This window comes from Gadus morhua, chromosome 21 (assembly GCF_902167405.1).
Source record: "Gadus morhua chromosome 21, gadMor3.0, whole genome shotgun sequence".
Taxonomy (NCBI): Eukaryota; Metazoa; Chordata; class Actinopteri; order Gadiformes; family Gadidae; genus Gadus; species Gadus morhua.
The window spans coordinates 6589144-6608421 of NC_044068.1; the positions used below are offsets into that span (position 1 = coordinate 6589144).

General features: G+C 49.9%; 2 protein-coding genes across 6 annotated transcripts in view; one reads left to right on the forward strand and one right to left on the reverse strand.

Annotated features, from left to right (window-relative positions):
• Positions 1-12591, forward strand: part of mfsd2b (MFSD2 lysolipid transporter B, sphingolipid) — a 25497-nt gene extending 12906 nt beyond the window's left edge. Inside the window, 11 exon segments of the mRNA XM_030345697.1 lie at positions 272-395; positions 2670-2748; positions 3034-3218; positions 5045-5135; positions 6349-6470; positions 7106-7189; positions 7747-7830; positions 8424-8533; positions 9903-10046; positions 11098-11274; positions 12240-12591. Of these exon segments, the coding sequence (XP_030201557.1) occupies positions 272-395; positions 2670-2748; positions 3034-3218; positions 5045-5135; positions 6349-6470; positions 7106-7189; positions 7747-7830; positions 8424-8533; positions 9903-10046; positions 11098-11274; positions 12240-12288 (1249 nt within the window). The 3' untranslated portion in view covers positions 12289-12591.
• On the reverse strand, positions 12509-19007 carry wdcp (WD repeat and coiled coil containing). 5 transcript variants are annotated; one of them, XM_030345694.1, is made up of 5 exons: positions 18941-19007; positions 18674-18744; positions 16300-18445; positions 14969-15089; positions 12509-13756 (listed from the first exon to the last, which is right to left on the reverse strand). In XM_030345694.1, the coding sequence occupies exons 3-5, from the start codon at positions 18442-18444 to the stop codon at positions 13437-13439; spliced, it is 2586 nt and encodes an 861-aa protein (XP_030201554.1). In that variant the 5' UTR covers position 18445; positions 18674-18744; positions 18941-19007; the 3' UTR covers positions 12509-13436. The 5 variants fall into 5 exon arrangements, with proteins under 5 accessions (XP_030201554.1, XP_030201553.1, XP_030201555.1 ...); XM_030345693.1 differs by having other exon boundaries at positions 18674-18809; positions 18941-19006; XM_030345695.1 differs by having other exon boundaries at positions 18674-18766; positions 18941-18978.
• Between the last annotated feature and the right edge of the window lie 271 nt (positions 19008-19278).

The following is a 19278-nucleotide window of genomic DNA, read 5'->3' on the forward strand; positions in this document are numbered from 1 at the left end:
ACAAATGCGTCCGGATGCGTTCTTAATCTGCCCTCTTAACAGGGATGCATCGAGAGGTGATCTGTGTGGACTTGAGACGGGCAGGTATCCCAGAATGCATTTAGCAACAACGTTCTGTTCTGCTCTGCGCTGCGTCAAACTCACAAAGCCCTAGCACCCTGGGCTCCCCAGGCTGTAGAAAGTGGCCAACATGCTTGGCATTCGGGGGAATCTAAACCTAGACCACCCTGATGAACACGTGTGTGTGTGTCTCTCTCTGTGTGTTCTCCAGGATGGTGGGCTGCACTCCCTTCGTGGTGGTGTCGTACTTCTACCTGTGGTATGTCCCGTCCTTCACCCACGGCAGATTCATCTGGTACCTGGGCTTCTACTGCCTCTACCAAACCCTCATCACTGTGAGTATACAGCACGCATGGGCTCACCACGACCCGCCCTTTCAAAATAAAAGCACTGGTCAAGTCTGTTATTTTTTTAAGAAAATAGCCCAATGTATCGTAAGATTGTAAGACAAGCAATTCTGTACAATAGTGGATCCTTAACAAAATAAAATAAATAGTAATAAATAATATTATTATTGACTTATTACATGGTATCGCTTACCATACTTTTGAGTTCTGTATTTTTTTCCCTTACATTTATTACATCGCAATAAAACAATGTTCATTGCAACAATTTCCATCGGAATCAATAAACGTTAAAAATTGGTGTCACTTAGAGTTTTACGACCTGTCTCAGGAGTCCATGCATAATTAAAGCATAACGTAAGATTAGAAATGAGATAAGAATAACATTAGAATCAACCTGAAGTCTGTATATTGACTGGTTGGTGTGGTGAGAGAGAGAGAGAGAGAGAGAGAGAGAGAGAGAGAGAGAGAGAGAGAGAGAGAGAGAGAGAGAGAGAGAGAGAGAGAGAGAGAGAGAGAGAGAGAGAGAGAGAGAGAGAGAGAGAGAGAGAGACAAATGGAAACAAAACCCCCTTTGAACACCAATAATTAAATGGACACCCCATTCATCTTTCCATCGAACAGCCCGCTTCCTCCATGGATCTAACCTCCACACCCCTCATTACTGCAGCAGGGAAAGTCTAGACTCGCTTTTTTTTCATTAATTTCCCTTTTTTGTTTCCCGCCCTCCTCCATTTAGGTTTCCCTCCATTTCCGCCGTTGAGACCGTTCATTATTTGCTCTCTTGGGCTCGTTTGTGAGGCCCACCGCCAGGCTACAGGCTAACCCTTTTAGCTTGATGCGTGCAGGGTGTGCGTGTGTACGTGCACGCACACAGTGCTGCGGCCATAGTGGCGTGTCACTCTTAACTTCTTGATAAGTATACGGTCAGCCGCTGCCAGGGACCTCGCGCTAAATGCCGGTTCCCACTTTTAGCTGGGCCCTACATTGTTCCTGTTGATGCGTGTGTGGTGTGTGTGTGTGTGTGTGTGTGTGTGTGTGGTGTTGTGTGTGTGTGTGTGTGTGTGGTGTGTGTGTGTGTGTGTGTGTGTGTGTGTGTATGGTGTGTACATGTATGGTGTGTCCATGTAAGAAAGATAGAGAGAGAGAAGAGAAGGAGAGGAGAGAGAGAGAGAGAGAGAGAGTAGAGAGAGACGAGAGACGAGATGAGAGAGAAGAGAGAAGAGAGAGAGAGAGAGAGAGAGGAGAGAGAGAGAGAGAGAGAGAGATCGATACAGAACAAAAGAGAGGGAAAGATATGCTGAGCAAGATGGAGAGAGCGAGAACGTGAGACTGAGAGAGAGAGACTGAGTGATAGACAGTGAAAGATATAGAGAGAGATAATGCAGCTAAAACACTCACAATATCTCCCACCTGCAGGGCCATCACTGAGCCATCTTATCCTCAATTTCCTTCCCACTGATTGCTTTCCCTGTGTGTCCCCAACATCACACTGTTGATTTGTTGATTACCCAGACTGCTCCTGTGTTTTTTCCATTTCTACCACCAGTGGATTTCAACATTGGGCCCCGCGAATGACAAGCCGAACCGCAGAGAGAGAGAGAGGGAGAGAGAGAGAGAGAGAGAGAGAGAGAGAGAGAGAGAGAGAGAGAGAGAGAGAGAGAGAGAGAGAGAGAGAGAGAGGAACCAACGGCGGTCTTCTCTGGGCGCGTTTATTTCGGTGTGCCGCTCCGGGCGGCCGGGTGGCCACAATGCTGACTGCGCTCCTTGTGTAAATTACAAAGTGAAGGAAAGGCTGAGGTTACTTAGCTTATTCTCTGCAATAGGTGGTGGTGGTGCTGCTGTGGCGGTAAACAGAGCCGCTGAGGTCGGAAAGTTAAGCACAACAACAATGATATATGCACGTACAGTACCCATATATATAGATATATATATATGGGGGATACGTGTGTAACGTTTAACATGGGCGTGGTGTCGGAGGTTGACTTTGAAGCAGTGCAAAAGATGCTCCATCCGCAAAGCCGTTCCCGAAGGTTGAGATCCAGAGGTTACGGCGTTCATGGGTGTGGGATCTCACCCTGTCAATCAAATGTCCTAGGTTAAATTTAACACATGCGGCGCCATGAATCATAGCGCAGGGCTCTTCTTTTGTGTCTTGACCCGGCCTTGAGTTTTATTTTAGCAGCACCAAAGCAAACTGTTTCTTTGTTTGTTGTTGGTTGTCTGGTTGACCCTGACCTTGTTGTCTCGTTGTTCCCCCTGCAGTGCTTCCACGTCCCGTACTCCGCCCTGACCATGTTCCTGAGCACGGACCAGAAGGAGCGCGACTCGGCCACCGCATACCGTACGTCTCTCAGCCAATAGCGTTTGAGCGTCGGTCGACGTCAAGCATGGAGCGGAAAAAGCTCAGATGTATAAATTCAGAATGAAAAAATAAAAAGCCAGATGTCTAAATTCACAATGAAAAAAGAAAAGCTCAGATGAAGCCAATTACATTTTTTAATGTAGTACTTTAATTTAGTATTTTATTTCAAGAAGGAGCAGGACGACCATTCCCCAAAATGGGCCGTGCTTTATCCAGTCAACCATCAGTTCAATTATATGCTTTTTTTCTCCCATGATGCATCAGGCATGACCCTAGAGATCCTGGGCACGCTGGTGGGCGCGGCCATCCAGGGTCAGATCGTGGCCAGCGCCCACATGAGGAAGCACTGCCTGGACCACGGTAACAGCTCCACCGGTTACCTCGGCAACGGCAGCGGGGCCGAGATCGTCAAGAGGGAGGTGCACTCCCAGGACTTCCTGTCACATTCGGTAAGCATCGCTCACATCAAGAACAAGAACAACAGCAACGATCGATGGCGGGGGGGGGAGGGAGGGAGAAGTCGAGAGAGAGAGAGAGAGAGAGAGAGAGAGAGAGAGAGCGAGAGAGAGAGAGAGAGAGAGAGAGAGAGAGAGAGAGAGAGGAGAGAGAGAGAGAGAGAGAGAGAGAGAGAGGGAGAGAGAGAGAGAGAGAGAGAGAGAGAGAGAGAGAGAGAGAGAGAGAGAGAGAGAGAGGAGAGAGAGAGAGAGAGAGAGAGAGAGAGAGAGAGAGAGAGGGGGAGAGAGAGAGAGAGAGAGAGAGAGAGAGAGAGAGAAGAGAGAGAGAGAGGGAGAGAGAGAGAGAGAGAGAGAGAGAGAGAGAGAGAGAGAGAGAGAGAGAGAGAGAGAGGAACCGACGGCGGAGGGAGGGAGTAGCCGACGTCTGTAGTTTTGAAAGTCAGGCGTTGTTTGGGTTTGGGATGTGAACCCCGCGAAACCCACAAAGTCGGGGTTCCTCCCATACATCATCCCTGTCACTCTGCTTCCCCTTGCATCGGGGGAGGGGTCGGTGGGGTGGGGGGGGGGGGAGACCTCCACAATATGCTAGCCATTAAATGCTATTTATATCTCAGCCCTGGAGCAAAGCCAGGGAGCAGGCACCTCAGACAACGAACCCCCCCCCTGTCTGCGTGGTTAACGAGCCCGTCCTTACGACTAAAGACGCCCGGGCCGCCAGATCTACAGCAACGGGTCGTAATTCAATACGGGGGGATTGAAAAAGGGCGATGGTTTCTCCCAGGCGGTTGCTGTTTCTTTCTGAGCCCACACACACCAGCCTCGGTCGACTCGACACCGATCGAGGCGGCTCCCCCTCTATTGATCTCCGTAGGCCCCTGGGGCCCGGGGCCGTGCAGAGATGAAACGGGCCAAACAGATGCCAAAGGAATCACTTCAGGCCACAGATATGCACGGCTCAAATGGTGGCCTCCTCCTCCTCCTCCCCACAATGCATTCTGGGTGAACCCCTAGATTGGGCTGACACGCACTCACCACGGCATACAGCCACCGTCTGAATTCTTCCGTGGTCACAGAGGGGGAGAGGGTGGCCACAGTGCGTGTGTGTTTGTGTGTTTGGGTGTGTGTGCGTTTGTGTGTACACAAACTCGCAGCCTTCGGGAAAAAAGGGTGTGTGTAAAGTGAATAAATAATAAGGACGCGCCACCACTGCCCGCCTCGCGTGGAAAAATAGCAAACAAGACGGGGTTGTTTAGAGCAGAGCAGTTCCTGTTGGGGTTTCAGCTCGTATTTTCGGAGACCAAACCGACTTGAGGTTGTTTTTTGTTTTTTTCCCCCCTCCTGTTGGTACTTGATTCTCACGGTAAACACACACTGACTTTAATATTGTTAACGCTGGTCTGGATGCAAAACAACCGAAGGAAAACCGCTTTGACGGGATGTCGGAATCTGACGACGTCAACTTCGGGTTTCGCTCTCACCAATGAAGTATTCATGAGGTCCGGATATCGGTTGTTATTGTCGAAATAGGAATTCACGTGTCGCCCTGCGTTAGATTTTCCCATTTAGGATGTTAGGGAAAGTCAGAGAGTGTTGGTTGGCAGCGTCAATTTTTGATGCCATTGAGAACTTTATGAATTAAAGATTGAGCCGAGGCCTGGATTAAAGGCTGTGTCAGCACACGGGAGGAGGAGGAGGAGGAGGAGGAGGAGGAGGACGTGGGCTCGGGGAGGGATACGCTCAGTCTTCCTCTCCTCTAACGACTCCGGCTCTGCTCTGCTCCCCTCTCCCCTCTCCCCCCTCTCCCCTCTCCCCCCATGCAGAAGGAGGTGTATATGATCGCGGCCGGCGTGGTGGCGGCGGTGTTCCTGGTGTGCACGGTGGTGATGTTCCTGGGGGTCAGGGAGAGAGACGGTGAGTGTCTGCGTGGGTGGTAGTAATCAATCAATCAATTCTAACTCAAATTCCAATTACAATTCCACACCCAATTCCACATCAAATTCCAATTCCAATACAAAGTCATATAATTATATTGAATTATTCAACCTCAATTTAAGCTAGCTAGTGCAGTGCCCATTAAGAACGTTCAAAACATGCGTGTTCTGAATGGGTAGATTGCGTGGCCTCCCGTATTGCTCCTGGCAGCTCCTTCTTCGCTTATTCAAACAACTTCACATTCGACACTGCACTTCCCTTGGTCCTCAGCAATACACCCGCTAAGTATGAAGTCTAACGGTTGTTGGGAAATAAAGACAGACATAGGTACAAACATACCTGACAGACATTCTGTGAATCTTCTTATGATAGTTAGCAGTGAACCCCAAATATATATTTTATTTTCTTTACGTGTTATATGATCTTCAACATAGTTATCTATGCTATCTTAACACAGGTACTGAAATAAGAACTTAATTTAGAGAAAATTAGAGCAATATCCTGCTTTTGCTGGTCTCTTACCAATTTGTGGAAAGAGAGAGAGCGAGAGAGAGAGAGAGAGAGAGAGAGAGAGAGAGAGAGAGAGAGAGAGAGAGAGAGAGAGAGAGAGAGAGACAGAGAGAGAGAGACTAATGAAAACCAATAATTAAACGGGCACCCCATTCGTCTTGCCACGCTATCGAACAGCTTTCCTCCTCCAGGGATCTAACCCCCACACCCCTTATTGCCTCATCACTGGAGAGTCTAGACTATTCCGTTTTTTGTTAATTTCCCATATTTTTTTTTTTTCGTAAGCCGTCATTCAGGTTTCCTTCCCTCCCTTTTTCGCAGTTGAGACCTTTAGTAGAGATATTTCCGTGACGTCCAGGTGCCATTTAGTATACTCTTTGACGTCAAAAGACTTAGTAAATCTGAGTCAAGACAATGGTTGCGTTGTAGGCAGTGTGATCTTTACCTTCCTTTACTTTCTGATCCCATTCTAGTGCACGTCAACTTCGAAACATTCAACTGTTTTCTCTCTTTACATTCAACGAGATATCTAATAGGACACCTGCAGTCAGGTGTCCACTGCAAAGGAAGGCGCCTGCCATGCAGCGCAGGCCCACCGTACGCATGGAAGACCTCTTACCCTCTCACTAGTGTGCGATACCTGACACCCTCTCCTCCTTCCGTCATGTGACCCGCTCCACAGATCCGTACCCCACCCCAGTGGAGGAGCAGCTCCCCTTCCACAAGGGCTTCATCCTGGTGATGAAACACGGGCCCTACCTCACCCTGACCGCTGCCTTCCTCTTCATCACCGTGGCCATCCAGGTGAATGGACGGCGCAGTCGTTATGATTGACTTCCTTTGCTACACTGTCTCTTACACACACGCACACACACACGCACACACAAACACACACACACACACACAGATAGAGACACCGGTGCATGATTGCTCATCGTTGGATGTAAAAGGTGGTGCTGGCGCTCGATGTTGATTGAATCAGGCAGAGGAGATGATGGAACACTCAAACCTCCTATAGCTAAGAGCTTCCTTTACAAAGAAAATAAATAAATAACGCACTGCTGAATGGTGATTCTAGCGCTTTGCTATTTGTGTGTTTGTTTGGTGAAGAGAATGCACTGGAAGTTCAGCTATGACAGCTCTGGTCTCTTTGTGACATTGTTATTTGAAACTCGCTATGCATTGCCATATATTGCGGCACATATATTGTCTGATTGCTGGTGTCAGTTGTCAAGTGTTGGTGTTGGTGGTGGTGGAGGATGTGGTGGTGGTGGTGTTGGTGTTGGTGAGGGGGGGGGGGGGGGGGGGGGGGGGATTTTTCTGCACTTCTGCAGAAAACAGCCAAACAGCCAGTGACAGCAGCTGACTCAGACAGTATAGGGGCCCAGAATATCCAACTAACGGTTCCGATGTCCGGCATGTGCTTTATTTTCTCCCAGCTGGTGCAAAGCAACTTTGTCCTGTTCTGCACGTACGCGGTTGACCTGAAGGACCACTTCCAGAACATTGTGCTGACCATCCTGGTGAGTAGGCCTTCTCCTGCCCCACTCCCTCAGCCTCCCAGGAGACTCCCACGAAACACAATGGTTTAAAAGCTCCAGCCGACACAACTGGGCTTTCGGTTAGCAACATTTTCAGTCACCGGATCTCTTAGTCCAGAGCTCCAAGTTATTTTGACTAATCACAAAATTTTGCAATGGCTATGCATAACAATCGACTGGCCCGAAATGAACCAGACACTTTGTGACACACACAAGTTAAGAAGACTGGGTTTGATGGAAGGGGGATGCACAGCTACATTACAGAGAAACATCCTTCGTATTTACTAAGGATTGTGAATGTCTGCCCACAGAGGATTATCAAGGTTGCTGTGACATGATTTGTGACACATTATAGTGTTGCTGCTTGTCGATTATTGGGTGTGCGTGACGCGTCTGTGTGTAGGTGGGTGTCGGTGTTCATGTGGCTGTCTGTGCGTGCGTATCTCTGTATTGTGCGACCACATACACATAGCACAGAAACCCCACCGTGACGCCGTGTTCTGTGTTCATCACACGCCCCTCTCTGATTGGCTCGCTAGGTCTCGGCCGTGGTGAGCATCCCCATGTGGCAGTGGTTCCTGCAGAGGTTCGGCAAGAAGACGGCCGCCTTCTGTGGCATCTCGGTGAGTGGCCGGCCAGCCTCCCGTTCTCCGGATGACTTATAATATTCCCATTTTATGTGCGTAGCCCTTAAACATAGTTAGAGCCTCAAAGGCAGTCCCCCCTTGTTACCGTAGCCCCCGAAAAAGCAAGGAGAGACTCGGTTGATTATGGAACTCAGATTTAGGGATCCCTCCTTCCAGGGACGGTCAAGAGTTCAATGGGTGCCGTCACGAATGGGCGAAATGGCACTATAAGAAGTTAAACAGATTTGTGCAAATTTAATTGCTAGAAAATAGAAAACGAGTATTATGCATGGTAGCGCTAAGGAGCTGGCTATTTACTGAGGAATAATACAGATGATTTTATGCTATTTAGTTATTGATGCTTTCATCTGATATTCATCTGAGAAGCAGTGAGGGAGATAAAACCCAGTCATTTATTAATTTATCAGATGATTCATCCAAACAGCTTTCATTTAACTTTTTGGGATTATTTTGTAATGTTAGGTCCCACCGAGACACTCCTTCCCTTCTGTATGCATGATACCTATGCATGATCTCAGATATGTGTCCTTCTTGCAACCTGTGTATTTATCTGTCTTCTGACCTTCCAGTGGATCATGCCGTTCACCCTGATGCTGGTGTTCATCCCCTACGTGGCCGTAGCCTACGTGGTGGCCGTCGCCTCCGGGCTGAGCGTAGCGGCGTCCCTGCTGTTGCCATGGTGAGCCCTTCAAAACAAATCAACTTTATTCATATCAAGCTACGATAAGATTTATGGCTACGCTAAATTCTAATGTGAACCTGCGACGAATTGAAGTGGTTTGAAGCTGGATGAATCGGATTTTTAAGTACATAATTTGTTCCAAATGTTTTTAATGGCTGTTTAACAAATTTACATTTTGGAAAGCATTTTGATTAACTTACGGCCATAATCAGCCAAAAATCATTCGAACATAAATTAGTAAATAACAGAAAAAATTATAAAATAGGTATAATTTCAGAATAGTAGTGAATAAGTCAGACTATTTACACTTCTGGCCACTAATCCAGCTTCAAAACATGAAACAACCTGAAAGCTATTAAGCCCCTTACAGCTAAAAGTAGGCCTTTGACATTCATCTGACTTTGGCATCCCGCCTGCCCAGTGTTTTTTGTTTGGGTAACAGGACTTGGGCTCCGGTCGGTTCTGTCCAGCGGTAGTTAAGCATTAGCGTCCTTTGATAATATAACAGCAGCTTATGAACCACTGCGTCTGCCAACATGCTTACCCACCATTAGTGGTTTCATGCAAGCTGCCTTTCTCCCAAAACACACAGACGCACACCAGCCATCACAACACCAGTGATGTGTGTGCTGCAGTTCTTTATGAATGAATGAGCCGTCATTGTTGTTGTTGTCGTTGTTTACCCTGGCCCTGGACCAGTGTTCCCCACCCCCATGGGGGTCCCCTTCGCTGATCCGACTACATCCGACGAAACCCCAACATCCTCGTCCCCACACACACCCACGCTAATCGTTTCCAGGGGGATCACTTCACTCATCTCCTCTCCTCCCCTGGCCCCTCCCTCGCAAAGCAAATTACAGGGGTTCCCACCTCCCTCCCCCCACCCCCCCCGTCCCCTCTCTGGGCGGACATGTTTATTTTGGGAGGGCAGATTGTTTATCCAACCGTTTGTGGCGGCTGGCACCGCCCACTGCTCCTCACCTAATTGTGTTGCTATTAGTGCGGCGGTTTCAGAGCCTGTGAGAGCAGCGGGTCAGGAAAAGGTACTGGTTTGGATTCCCCCACGTCCTCAGCCCACCCGTAAGGCATCCAAGAGCAAGACGCCCTGACTACCCACCTGCGTCTTCATGATCTGTGTTTGAATTGACTGCGAGACACTTTGGAAAGACGCAGCTGCTCAAATTGATTCAATAAAAAGCAGCTTAAGTAGAGCTTCTGAGGTTCTCCCCTGTCTTGGGAGGCGGTGGAGGATTACATTAGCGAGTGATTTGACTGTCTTGCCCCAGGACGGACTATTGAGGATCTAACCCGAGCCAACACAGGGCCTCTAACCCGTTGACCTCCCCGTGTGTGTGTTTGTGTTCAGGTCCATGCTGCCCGACGTGGTGGACAACTTCCGCCTGGCCAACCCCACCTCCAAGGGCCACGAGGCCATCTTCTACTCCTTCTACGTCTTCTTCACCAAGTTCGCCTCGGGCATCTCCCTGGGCGTGTCCACGCTCTGCCTGCAGTAAGTCGGCGCCACGCCCCTTCGCTCACGCCCATCGCTGATAGCCAATCACGGTCTTGCACCGTAACCATGTGTAGGCGTGTACACGTTCCCCCGTGTTGCATGTTGCGTTCAAAGACACACAAACACTCAGGCGCGGCAGGCACGCATACCACATGCATTAGCCCCCCCTGCCCCCCCCATCAACGATGATGCATTACCACTCATGGGAGAAGGGGCGGGGCTCATGAATAATTGGTTGGTGGTGTCAGGTGTCTTTATTTCTTTTTACGTCAACAACCATACACGTCTTGCGCCTTCCCTTTTGCACGTAACCGGCCTGTTTCTAGGCCCCTGAATCCCTGCCTACTTAAAAATAAATGTGACCGTTGCGCAGGGGTTTGTTGCCCGTTGCATGATTGGTTCCAAGGTTTGCCAGTAGTATTCAACGAGCCAATCAGCGCGTGTTAGAGCGAGATGGACTCTGCATGATCATAACAATTACATTGGCATTTAGGGCATTTAGCAAACGCTTTAATCCAAAGGGACTTACAATTATAATGTATAATGACTCATAAGGCGAGCAACAAGAAAAAAAATGATACCTGTGTCGAGAATTGTTTTTAGGTCAAAGTAATCTCGGATCCAGCTGTCTTACTTTGTTATAGCAGAACTTCTGGGGATAGATAGCTCAGCGCCTTGGCTGGAAACCAGAATCTGAAATGGGCGGAGTAACACATTATTTCCTGTTGTGTTACAGGAAACAAGTGTGTTTCTAGATTGACCAGTCTATACAGTGATCGTTTAAACCCATTAAACACTTTTAACAGTTTTTTCTAGTGCTTGACGAGTTTGTGTTCACCGCTAATAGACAATTTTGCTTTCCCTTACCTTCAGTCACATGATTCGTCTAAACAAATATGAAGCGAAACAAACATCAGATTTAAGAATAACGCTGTTAAACGCAATAGAAATTGGGGATGATTGTCATGCTAACGTCTTACCTCCGCTCCTTGAGATTAAACAGGGTTCTAATGTGTGTGTGTGTGTGTGTGTGTGTCTGTGACTACAGGTTCGCCGAGTACGACACGAGCTCGTGCAAACAGAAGCCTGCGGTGGCGTACACGTTGAAGCTGCTGATCGGTGTGGCGCCGGTGGCCTTCATTATCACGGGCCTCATCATCCTCATCTTCTACCCCATCAGCGAAGAAGTGCGCCTGCGCAACAGGACGAGTTTGGAGGAGCTACGGTGAGCGACCACCACAGATACGCCGCTAATACGACATCTTCAATTTAAACGTTTTACGGTTTGCTGAGGAGGTTTTAATGAGTCGGGGTGATTTTGATGATTTCCATCGCAAACGTTGATTTCAGTGGTTTCAAAACATTCCAAAACGTTTTTTAATTATTTTTCAATTACTATTAATATTTTTTTTACAACAATCATTATCTTATACCTAATGAACATCCCGTCATAGTGAATTTATGTGCACTGAGCCACATTAGGTGATTAATAGCAGTTTGCTCGTGATAAGTCATTAGGCGGTTTCCTTAAACACAACCTTGATGTGACCTTTCAAACCTTTTATAATAAAATAAATTCAATCTACAACGCATCATCAAATATCTGATAGCGTTAAAGTCAACAATCTCCCGCAAACCCATATAGCCTACATATCAGGTGACATCCCGACCAACATTTCGGGAATCCAAGGTCATGTCCCAAAGCAAACAGTTCGGGTCAAGTTTGTTCTGTTGAGTCAGAGAGTGCTAAGCGTGACAGTTGACAGTTGATCTTGAATGAGGAAGTGAGACGTTGTCAGAGCCAATGCTTAGTACGATGTAATCAGCTGTATTAATTGTTAATATCGGCTGGATTATCATGGGAACACAGAAGGACAAATCTAAAAACACAACTTGAAAAGCAACTTTATAATCTAATAACACTATAGCCAGCCTTTCAGGTTGGGTAGGATGATCGGTGTGTCCATCTGGGTGGACACTCCCACTTGTGCTGTCACTAAGGGGTCTATTTTTAAACGGTTTGTAATGGCGAATTAACATCACAATCTGTGGTCAGTTAAGTGGGGCTTTGATCTTTTGCTGCTCAATGTGAACAGCAGCTCACCATTAGTCGATTCTGATGTTATCTATTTATAGCCGTCATAATGAATATTTGATAATGAATGATGTCCCCCCCCCGCTCCCGAACAGGAAACAAGGCATGATGTCCAAAACGATGGAGAACTCGAGCAGTGTGTGACCTTGACCTGAGGGCAGAAGAAGCAAAACCGTTTCCAGATTCATTCCGGAACGTTCTCTATATTATAGTGTATATTACACTGATCTAATTTTGTTTTCACGTAAACATTTCTTAAGTTTCTGTGTTTTCACATGGACATAGCCATCTTGAATATATTAAATATATATATATATATATATGACTTATTTATATAGAAGAATGTATATCTTATTTTGCAGTGTTAAGTTATGCATTGCGAGTATTTATTAATGGAATCAGATTACAGTGGGTTGATATGGACATAATAAAATATTGTAAAAGTTGGCTGACGGAATATCATAGTCATTTCGCCTGTGCACAAAACGATGCCTGTATCATGAGCCTTTTCTCTTGAGTCGAGCGCCCTCTAGTGGTGCATTACAGTAGTTCAGTGTCAACACAAACCACCCAAAAACAGACATTGTGCCACTTAACTAGTATATGGTTGCGGTTTAGTGCTATGATATGACGTGTGGATCATGATGGTCACATTAGCATGGGTATATATACTTTCTGGTAATAAGTACTTCACATCTACTTTCTCAGAGGAAATTAATAGAATATTCAGAGGGCACATTTTGTGCAAATAATTTATTTTCTGTAATATAAGCCTTTAATCCTTATACATTTAAGATGATCATTTAACGTCTCTGTAAATTATTTAGAAAAAAATCAAACGTTTGAACAGCAATGTCAACCAAAACTGCCTTTTAATCTACGTTGCAAATGGGCCTTAAAACATAAAAAATAATTATCTCCTGCCAAAATAATCATAAACTATAAAAATATCAAACTGACTGCATATCAGCCTGATTGGCTTGTTATGGTAATCCCTCGACATTCAAGTAGGTTTTGGTTTCAAAGCATCCCGCAAGTAAACGTCACATTTGTAGAAAGCACGGCACACCAGTACAAAAATAAATCACGAAGTACGTGAATCCTTCAGCAGAGCTCTGCTTTGAAATCTACGCATCCATTCAGAGCCAATTCTCTTTGACGATCGCTAAATTGGTCTTCTTATGATACATGCATGAGGTTAGGCTTGTTTTGTCTTTAAGTCCCGTAGTTTAAACACGGCGGAGAATACGGTTGTCCTTTCCGACGGCAAGTCCCAACGGTTATCGCGGTCGCTACGTGGAGGCTTCCGTCGTCGCTGGGATGGAGCTCTGGCTTGGGCTGGGGCTGGGAGCAGGGGTGGGGGTGGAGGGTGGGCTGGAGGTGGAGGTGGAGGTGGGGGTGGGGGACGAGGGGCCAGGGACTGGGGGTGGGGGCGGAGGAAACGTCGGGGACGGGGCCAGGACCGGAGAGGTTGGGCCGGGGGTGTCCGGGCTCCCGGGGGACAGGAGCGGGGTCTTCCTGAGGGCATTCCGTACGGTGACCTCGTCCCGGGACTTGAAGGTCAGCGGTATGAAGCCGTTGGCGTCGGCCACCAACACGATCCACAGCGGTCCTGCAACCACAGAAGAAGAGCATGATGGAAGGAGTTTAAAACACCGGGCGATCGTTCCTCCTGGTTGAGTGTTGAGGGGCCCATGAGCAAGACACCCAACCCAAGCTGCTCCCGGCGAGTTGGGGTTTGCCTTACATGAGCGACACCGCAGTCATGTGTAGGAATTGGTGAATTAATGGGTGCAAGAATGGGTGAATGAGTGAGTGTATGAATGAATGTACGAATGAGTGAATGTGAGGCACTAATTGACAAGAACTTTCATTGGCCACAGGGCAGATTTTCTGACCGTAGAACAACAACAAATGACACATTAATTAAATACACAATACAATACATCAAATGTTTGGTACAAACAATTTCATAGTCCCCAAGGAAAAACTAAATGAATATAGCGCAAGTTCTAAAAACAACAACAGTCCATGTGGGAAGAGCAAGAGGTAAACCCCCATCTGTTCAGTCGTCCCATCTAATCCAGGCTAGGCTAATCTGTAATCACCTCCAATTATAGCATACACACTCGCCAACGTAGCAAACGGGAAGATTGGAACGTTTGCGCTAATAAGCAGTCCACTCCTCATGCTTTAATGTTCCTCCAGGTTGGAAAATACCACTTTGTTGATGTATACAGACTTTCAGCTGATCTCGAATGTAAACGTGAACCTGCCACACACACACGTGTAATCAGGGTTTTAGTCGACACAGCTCATACCTCACCTTCAAGGGATACTCCTGTGCTACACATAACAGTGTTTTCCTTTTCTCTCTCTGTCTCCCCACACACACACACACACACACACACACACACACACACACACACACACACACACACACACACACACACACACACACACACACACACACACACACACACACACACACACACACACACACACACACACACACCTCTCTCAACCTTTGGTCCAGGGTCACAACATTCTCCGAGCTTCCATCAGAATACAAACGAGAGGCGGCAGTAGATCAGGGTAAATTCAAACGAGTTTTGTTCTGTGCAATATCTCTGCAGCATCACTCTACCCCTTGGTGTCCTGCTTTCCGGCCCAGGTTCTGTGCCCTCTCCCTCCCAGATGTTCTGCCATAACATCATAGCACCGCTGGACCCCTGATGACATCCATCCAGAGTGACACAGTGCAGGCTCACCGCAAACGAGTAAGAAGAAGAAGAAGAAGAAGACACACATCGACGAGACATACCGTACACCATCTCCACCGTGGTGAGGTTGAAGAGGTCATGGAGCGCGCTCAGTCGCAGCTTCCCCTCGCACAGCAGCACGGGCCTGCGCTCGTCCGTGAAAACGTTCTCCGACAGCTGCTTCTGTTAAAGGACCAGACGCATTCACAGATTCAGATCGTAGCGTAGCGAAGTGAGCAGGGGGCAGCGTAGGATCGGTTTCGCTCAGGTTCTAGCTGAGTGGTGAGTTGTCCCAGAGCAAGACCCCTAACCGCTCCCGACGAGCTGGCGGTCAGCAGGGTTGACCCGGCGTCGGTGTGTGAATGTGAACCTTTGTAAGTCACTTTGGATAAAAGAGTCTGCTAGAACTGCTTTAAATCGTGTAGGGGTGGGGGAGCCCTTGTCTAATAGGTGCTGGGTCTGCTCACCCCTATGCCTGACCTGTAGCCATCCTGCAACCCCCAAACCCTGTGCCTTGTTCATCAGCTTTGATCTGTATTCACTTCAAGTCATTTTGGATGATAAGCGTCTGATAAATAACGCAGTTGTAAAGTGTAAATCATGAATGAAATTTAATTTAAAACTTATGCCCCCCTATTTTTTTGCATGTATCCTTTTTGTATTTAAACAACTTGATTGCCTAGCCCCCTGCTATGAACTCCTAGCCCCCCCCCCTGCTCAAGGATTCCATCAGATGCATGTCCGACCCCAGATATTCACTTGGTAGTCGGTATGTGCTCTTCCCTACTCAACTCTTCCCTTCAGAGTGACCTTAATCAAAGCTAGCAGACGCTCATTTCGCCAACTCCATTAGGCGAGGACTTTCCTCCGGCTAATCCCTGAAGAGAAAGTAGCGGTGGAAGGAGGATTAGGCCTGTTTAAGCCACCCTGTCTGTCTTTGGAGCAGCTAATATAAGAACAGCAGGGAAATCCTATATCCAACACCACCACCACCACCACCACCACCACCAATCCGAAAAACACATGGACACCATATGTGTATATAGTGATCTAAACGCACGCTACCACCTTGACTGTGCACACAAACATCTAATAAAACAACACTACACTCCAGGCTCAGTTATGGTTCCACGTCGACGACGCAACGCAACGACTACGCAGACGCTTCGACGCAGTCGTGAACCTGTTTTGGTTCTGCGTCGGGTTTTAGTGAGCCGACCAATCACAGCCCTCGCTGCTGCGTCGCCTTCGACGCAAGGTTAACATTTTTGGGAGGCTCACGTCAGGTCCTTGGGGTGGACGCAAGGAGGGTCCGCGAGGACGTAAAAGGGTCCGCAACCCCGTTGCGTTGCATCAACGTGAAACCATAACCAAGCCTACTTCTCCCTCTCACCTGACACGTGACGTTGACGTACGGCGGTTCGTACGCGCCGGGGTACGCGGCGGCGGCGGCGGCGGCGATGGCCCTCTTCCCGTTCTGGGCGTAGTCCCGTATTTCCACCACGCACTGCTGCACGTCGGAGAAGCGCGAAAACAGCCGCTCCATGTTCTCCACCAGCTGCTCCAGGCCTCGCTCCCGCCCCGCCGCCGACCCACACCTGTCCGCCGCGGGCGTCGTGGGCGTCGCCGGCCGAGGCGGCGCCGGCTTGTCGGGGGCCTCGTGGCGCAGGGCCGGGGTGCTGGCTGCCCGGCTCGAGTCCCGGTTTAAGGTCAGGGCCAGGCCCGCGGCGGCGGGGGGGGTGTGGGCGACGGTGGTGGTGTGGGTGTGGGTGGCGCTAGCGGCGGCGGCGAGAGCGGCGTTGGCGTGCATGCGGCCCACGATGTGCGCCTCCATGTCGAAGTTGTCGGCGGTGATGGAGGAGCTGCTGGAGGTGGCCGAGACGTTGGCCCGGCTGGTCCCGGGGCTGGCCTCCCCGCTCGGCACCAGCGGCGGTGCCGGCACAACCTCCTCCACCAGCTTATGCCGGCTGCTAATGCTGCTGCTGCTGCTGCTGCCGCCGCTGCTGCCGCCAGGGCAGCACACCACCGCCCCGCCCGGCAGCACCAGATCCTTGATCCCCTGGCCCAGGCGCTCGATCCGGGGCATGAGGTCCGAGTGCCGCCTCACCCTCTCGTAGGGGAGCTGGGGACCCGGGGAGTCGGGGGCGCGGTGGAGCAAGGCGGAGGAGGGCGAGACGCAGGCCGGGGCCGGGTCCGGCGCGGGGCCGTTGCTCTGCATGAGGTCCCTGGCCACCAGGCGCAGCACGTACTTGTCCATGTTGGAGGAAGAGGAGGAGCAAGAGGAGGAAGAGGGGAGGAAGACGGAGTCCCCGGAGCTCTTCTGGCGGCCCACCATGAGCAGCAGCAGCTTGTCGCTCAGGAACCAGGCGCCCTTGGGCCGCTCGTTCGTCTGCAGGGAGATCTGCTGCACGTTGGGCACGGCCGACGCCGTGATGCAGTACACCAGCACCATGCTGCAGGCGTTGGACGCCACCGCCACCGTGGTGCCGCGCGGGTCGAAGGCCACGATGTCCGGCACCAGGATGCCCGGGATGGTCACCTTGCGGCTGGTGGTCACCTTGCGCTCGTAGGTGACCAGGATGAGGTGCGACGAGTCCTGGCCCGAGGCCGTCACGGCCGCGTCCCGCCGCGTCAGGTTCAGCAGCGGGCTGGGGTCCGAGCGGCGGTGGCGGGCCAGCAGCTGGGTGAGGTCCACGGGGCCCGAGGACGCCAGCGAGGTGCACGCCGTCTCCAGGAACCGCCGCCGCGACGACTCCAGCCCGCCGCCGCCGTCGCAGGCGTCCTGAGGGTGGCCGTGGCGGGAGGGAGCGTCGCGCACCGGCATCTCGAACGCCATGCTGGCGTTGAGGCCGCACAGCTTGTCCAGCGGCAGCTCCGTCGCCACGGCGACCTGGGACTCGCCCGTGGGCTGCACGGCGCAGACGTTGCCGCCCACGTCGAACACGGGGCAGAAGGCGCACGGCAGCAGGCTCTTGTTGACGTCGTTCCACATGAAGGAGTGCAGGCCGCTGCCCATGGCCACCACCAGACGCGTGCCGTCCTTGGTCCAGCACGCGCAGTGGACCGACCCCGACGCGCAGATGTCCGCCTTCGTCCGGCGGTTGTCCACCCGCACCGAGAACAGCACGGAGGCGTCACGCTTGGTCAGCACAGCCAGGATGTCCTGCTTGGGGTGCCACACGCAGCCCTGGGAGAGCAGGGGGAAGGGCTCGCTCATCTCGCACGTCTGGGTGCACAGTAGCTTGTTGGGCTCCTGGGCGCTGAGCTGCAGCTGCCACACGGTGATGTGCTTCTTGTGTTGGACGGCGAGCAGCGCCGGGGAGCCCTTGCAGCATAGCGGGCCCCAGAAGAGCCCGAAGACGTGCTCGAACTGTCCGATGACGTTCGTGTCCCCAAATTTCACCTCGCCGCTGACGTAGAAGATGGACGTGAGGCAGACCTGCTTTCCGTCCGTCCATGCGATCCCATGGACGGGGTGGATGGCCTGGTGGAGGGCGTTGAGGCCCGTCTTCAAGAGCTTCGCCTTACCCAGCTCCATCCTAAACAAGAATTGCGCGCTTGAGTTGAAATATGAAGAATCAAACCACAACTTATTCAAAAGTAGAGATAGACCGTATCCGATCGGAAGAGGGTCGTCTTGTTGCTGAGCGCCCTGGCTACGGCTGTAGCCATTCACAGACCAGCAATAGAAGACGACTTGTCCCCTTCAATGTACGTGACTTAATCCCCTGTCCATGCCTTAGGGATGGGGGTTAAGAGCTGATTACCTCCGTGACGCAGATCCCACACGCTTAGCAGCGACTCAAACGCGAGGTAGGTATTCCCCCACCTGGCAGCCCTGTGGTTTGATGTATTCAGCACTTTAGGTGAACACATCAAAGTCAAGAGACTCAGGTCATGTAACTGTGTAGAATTTCCAAAAGAAAAAGATCATATAAGACAAACTGTGTGTCTATTTTCAATGTAATAAAGCGCTAAGAGCGCAATATAAAATAAATATGATGTTTGCATTGCTCAGTTTCTGGGTCCGTTACCTTGTTTTCTTTCCCGCGGCCAACTCACGTTTTCCCAGTGTTTACTTCTCATAACCCGGAAACAAACCGAAACCCAATGGACTTGTGGGATATGAAGTCCATTAAACGGCACGACTTTTATTTTATTTTACTTTAGTCCACATGGGAGCACTGTTTAGCTGCAGTTTTGGTTTGGCTGCCTGGGTTGGGCTGCTCTGAAATTTGCAGTATAATCTGGGTCAAAATGTTTTTTTGATAATACAACATAATGTAACATGTAACAGCGGACAGTACACATTACACATGCACAACTAATACATTAAAGTATCGAGTCTCCTCGAGTAAAACAACAGGATAGT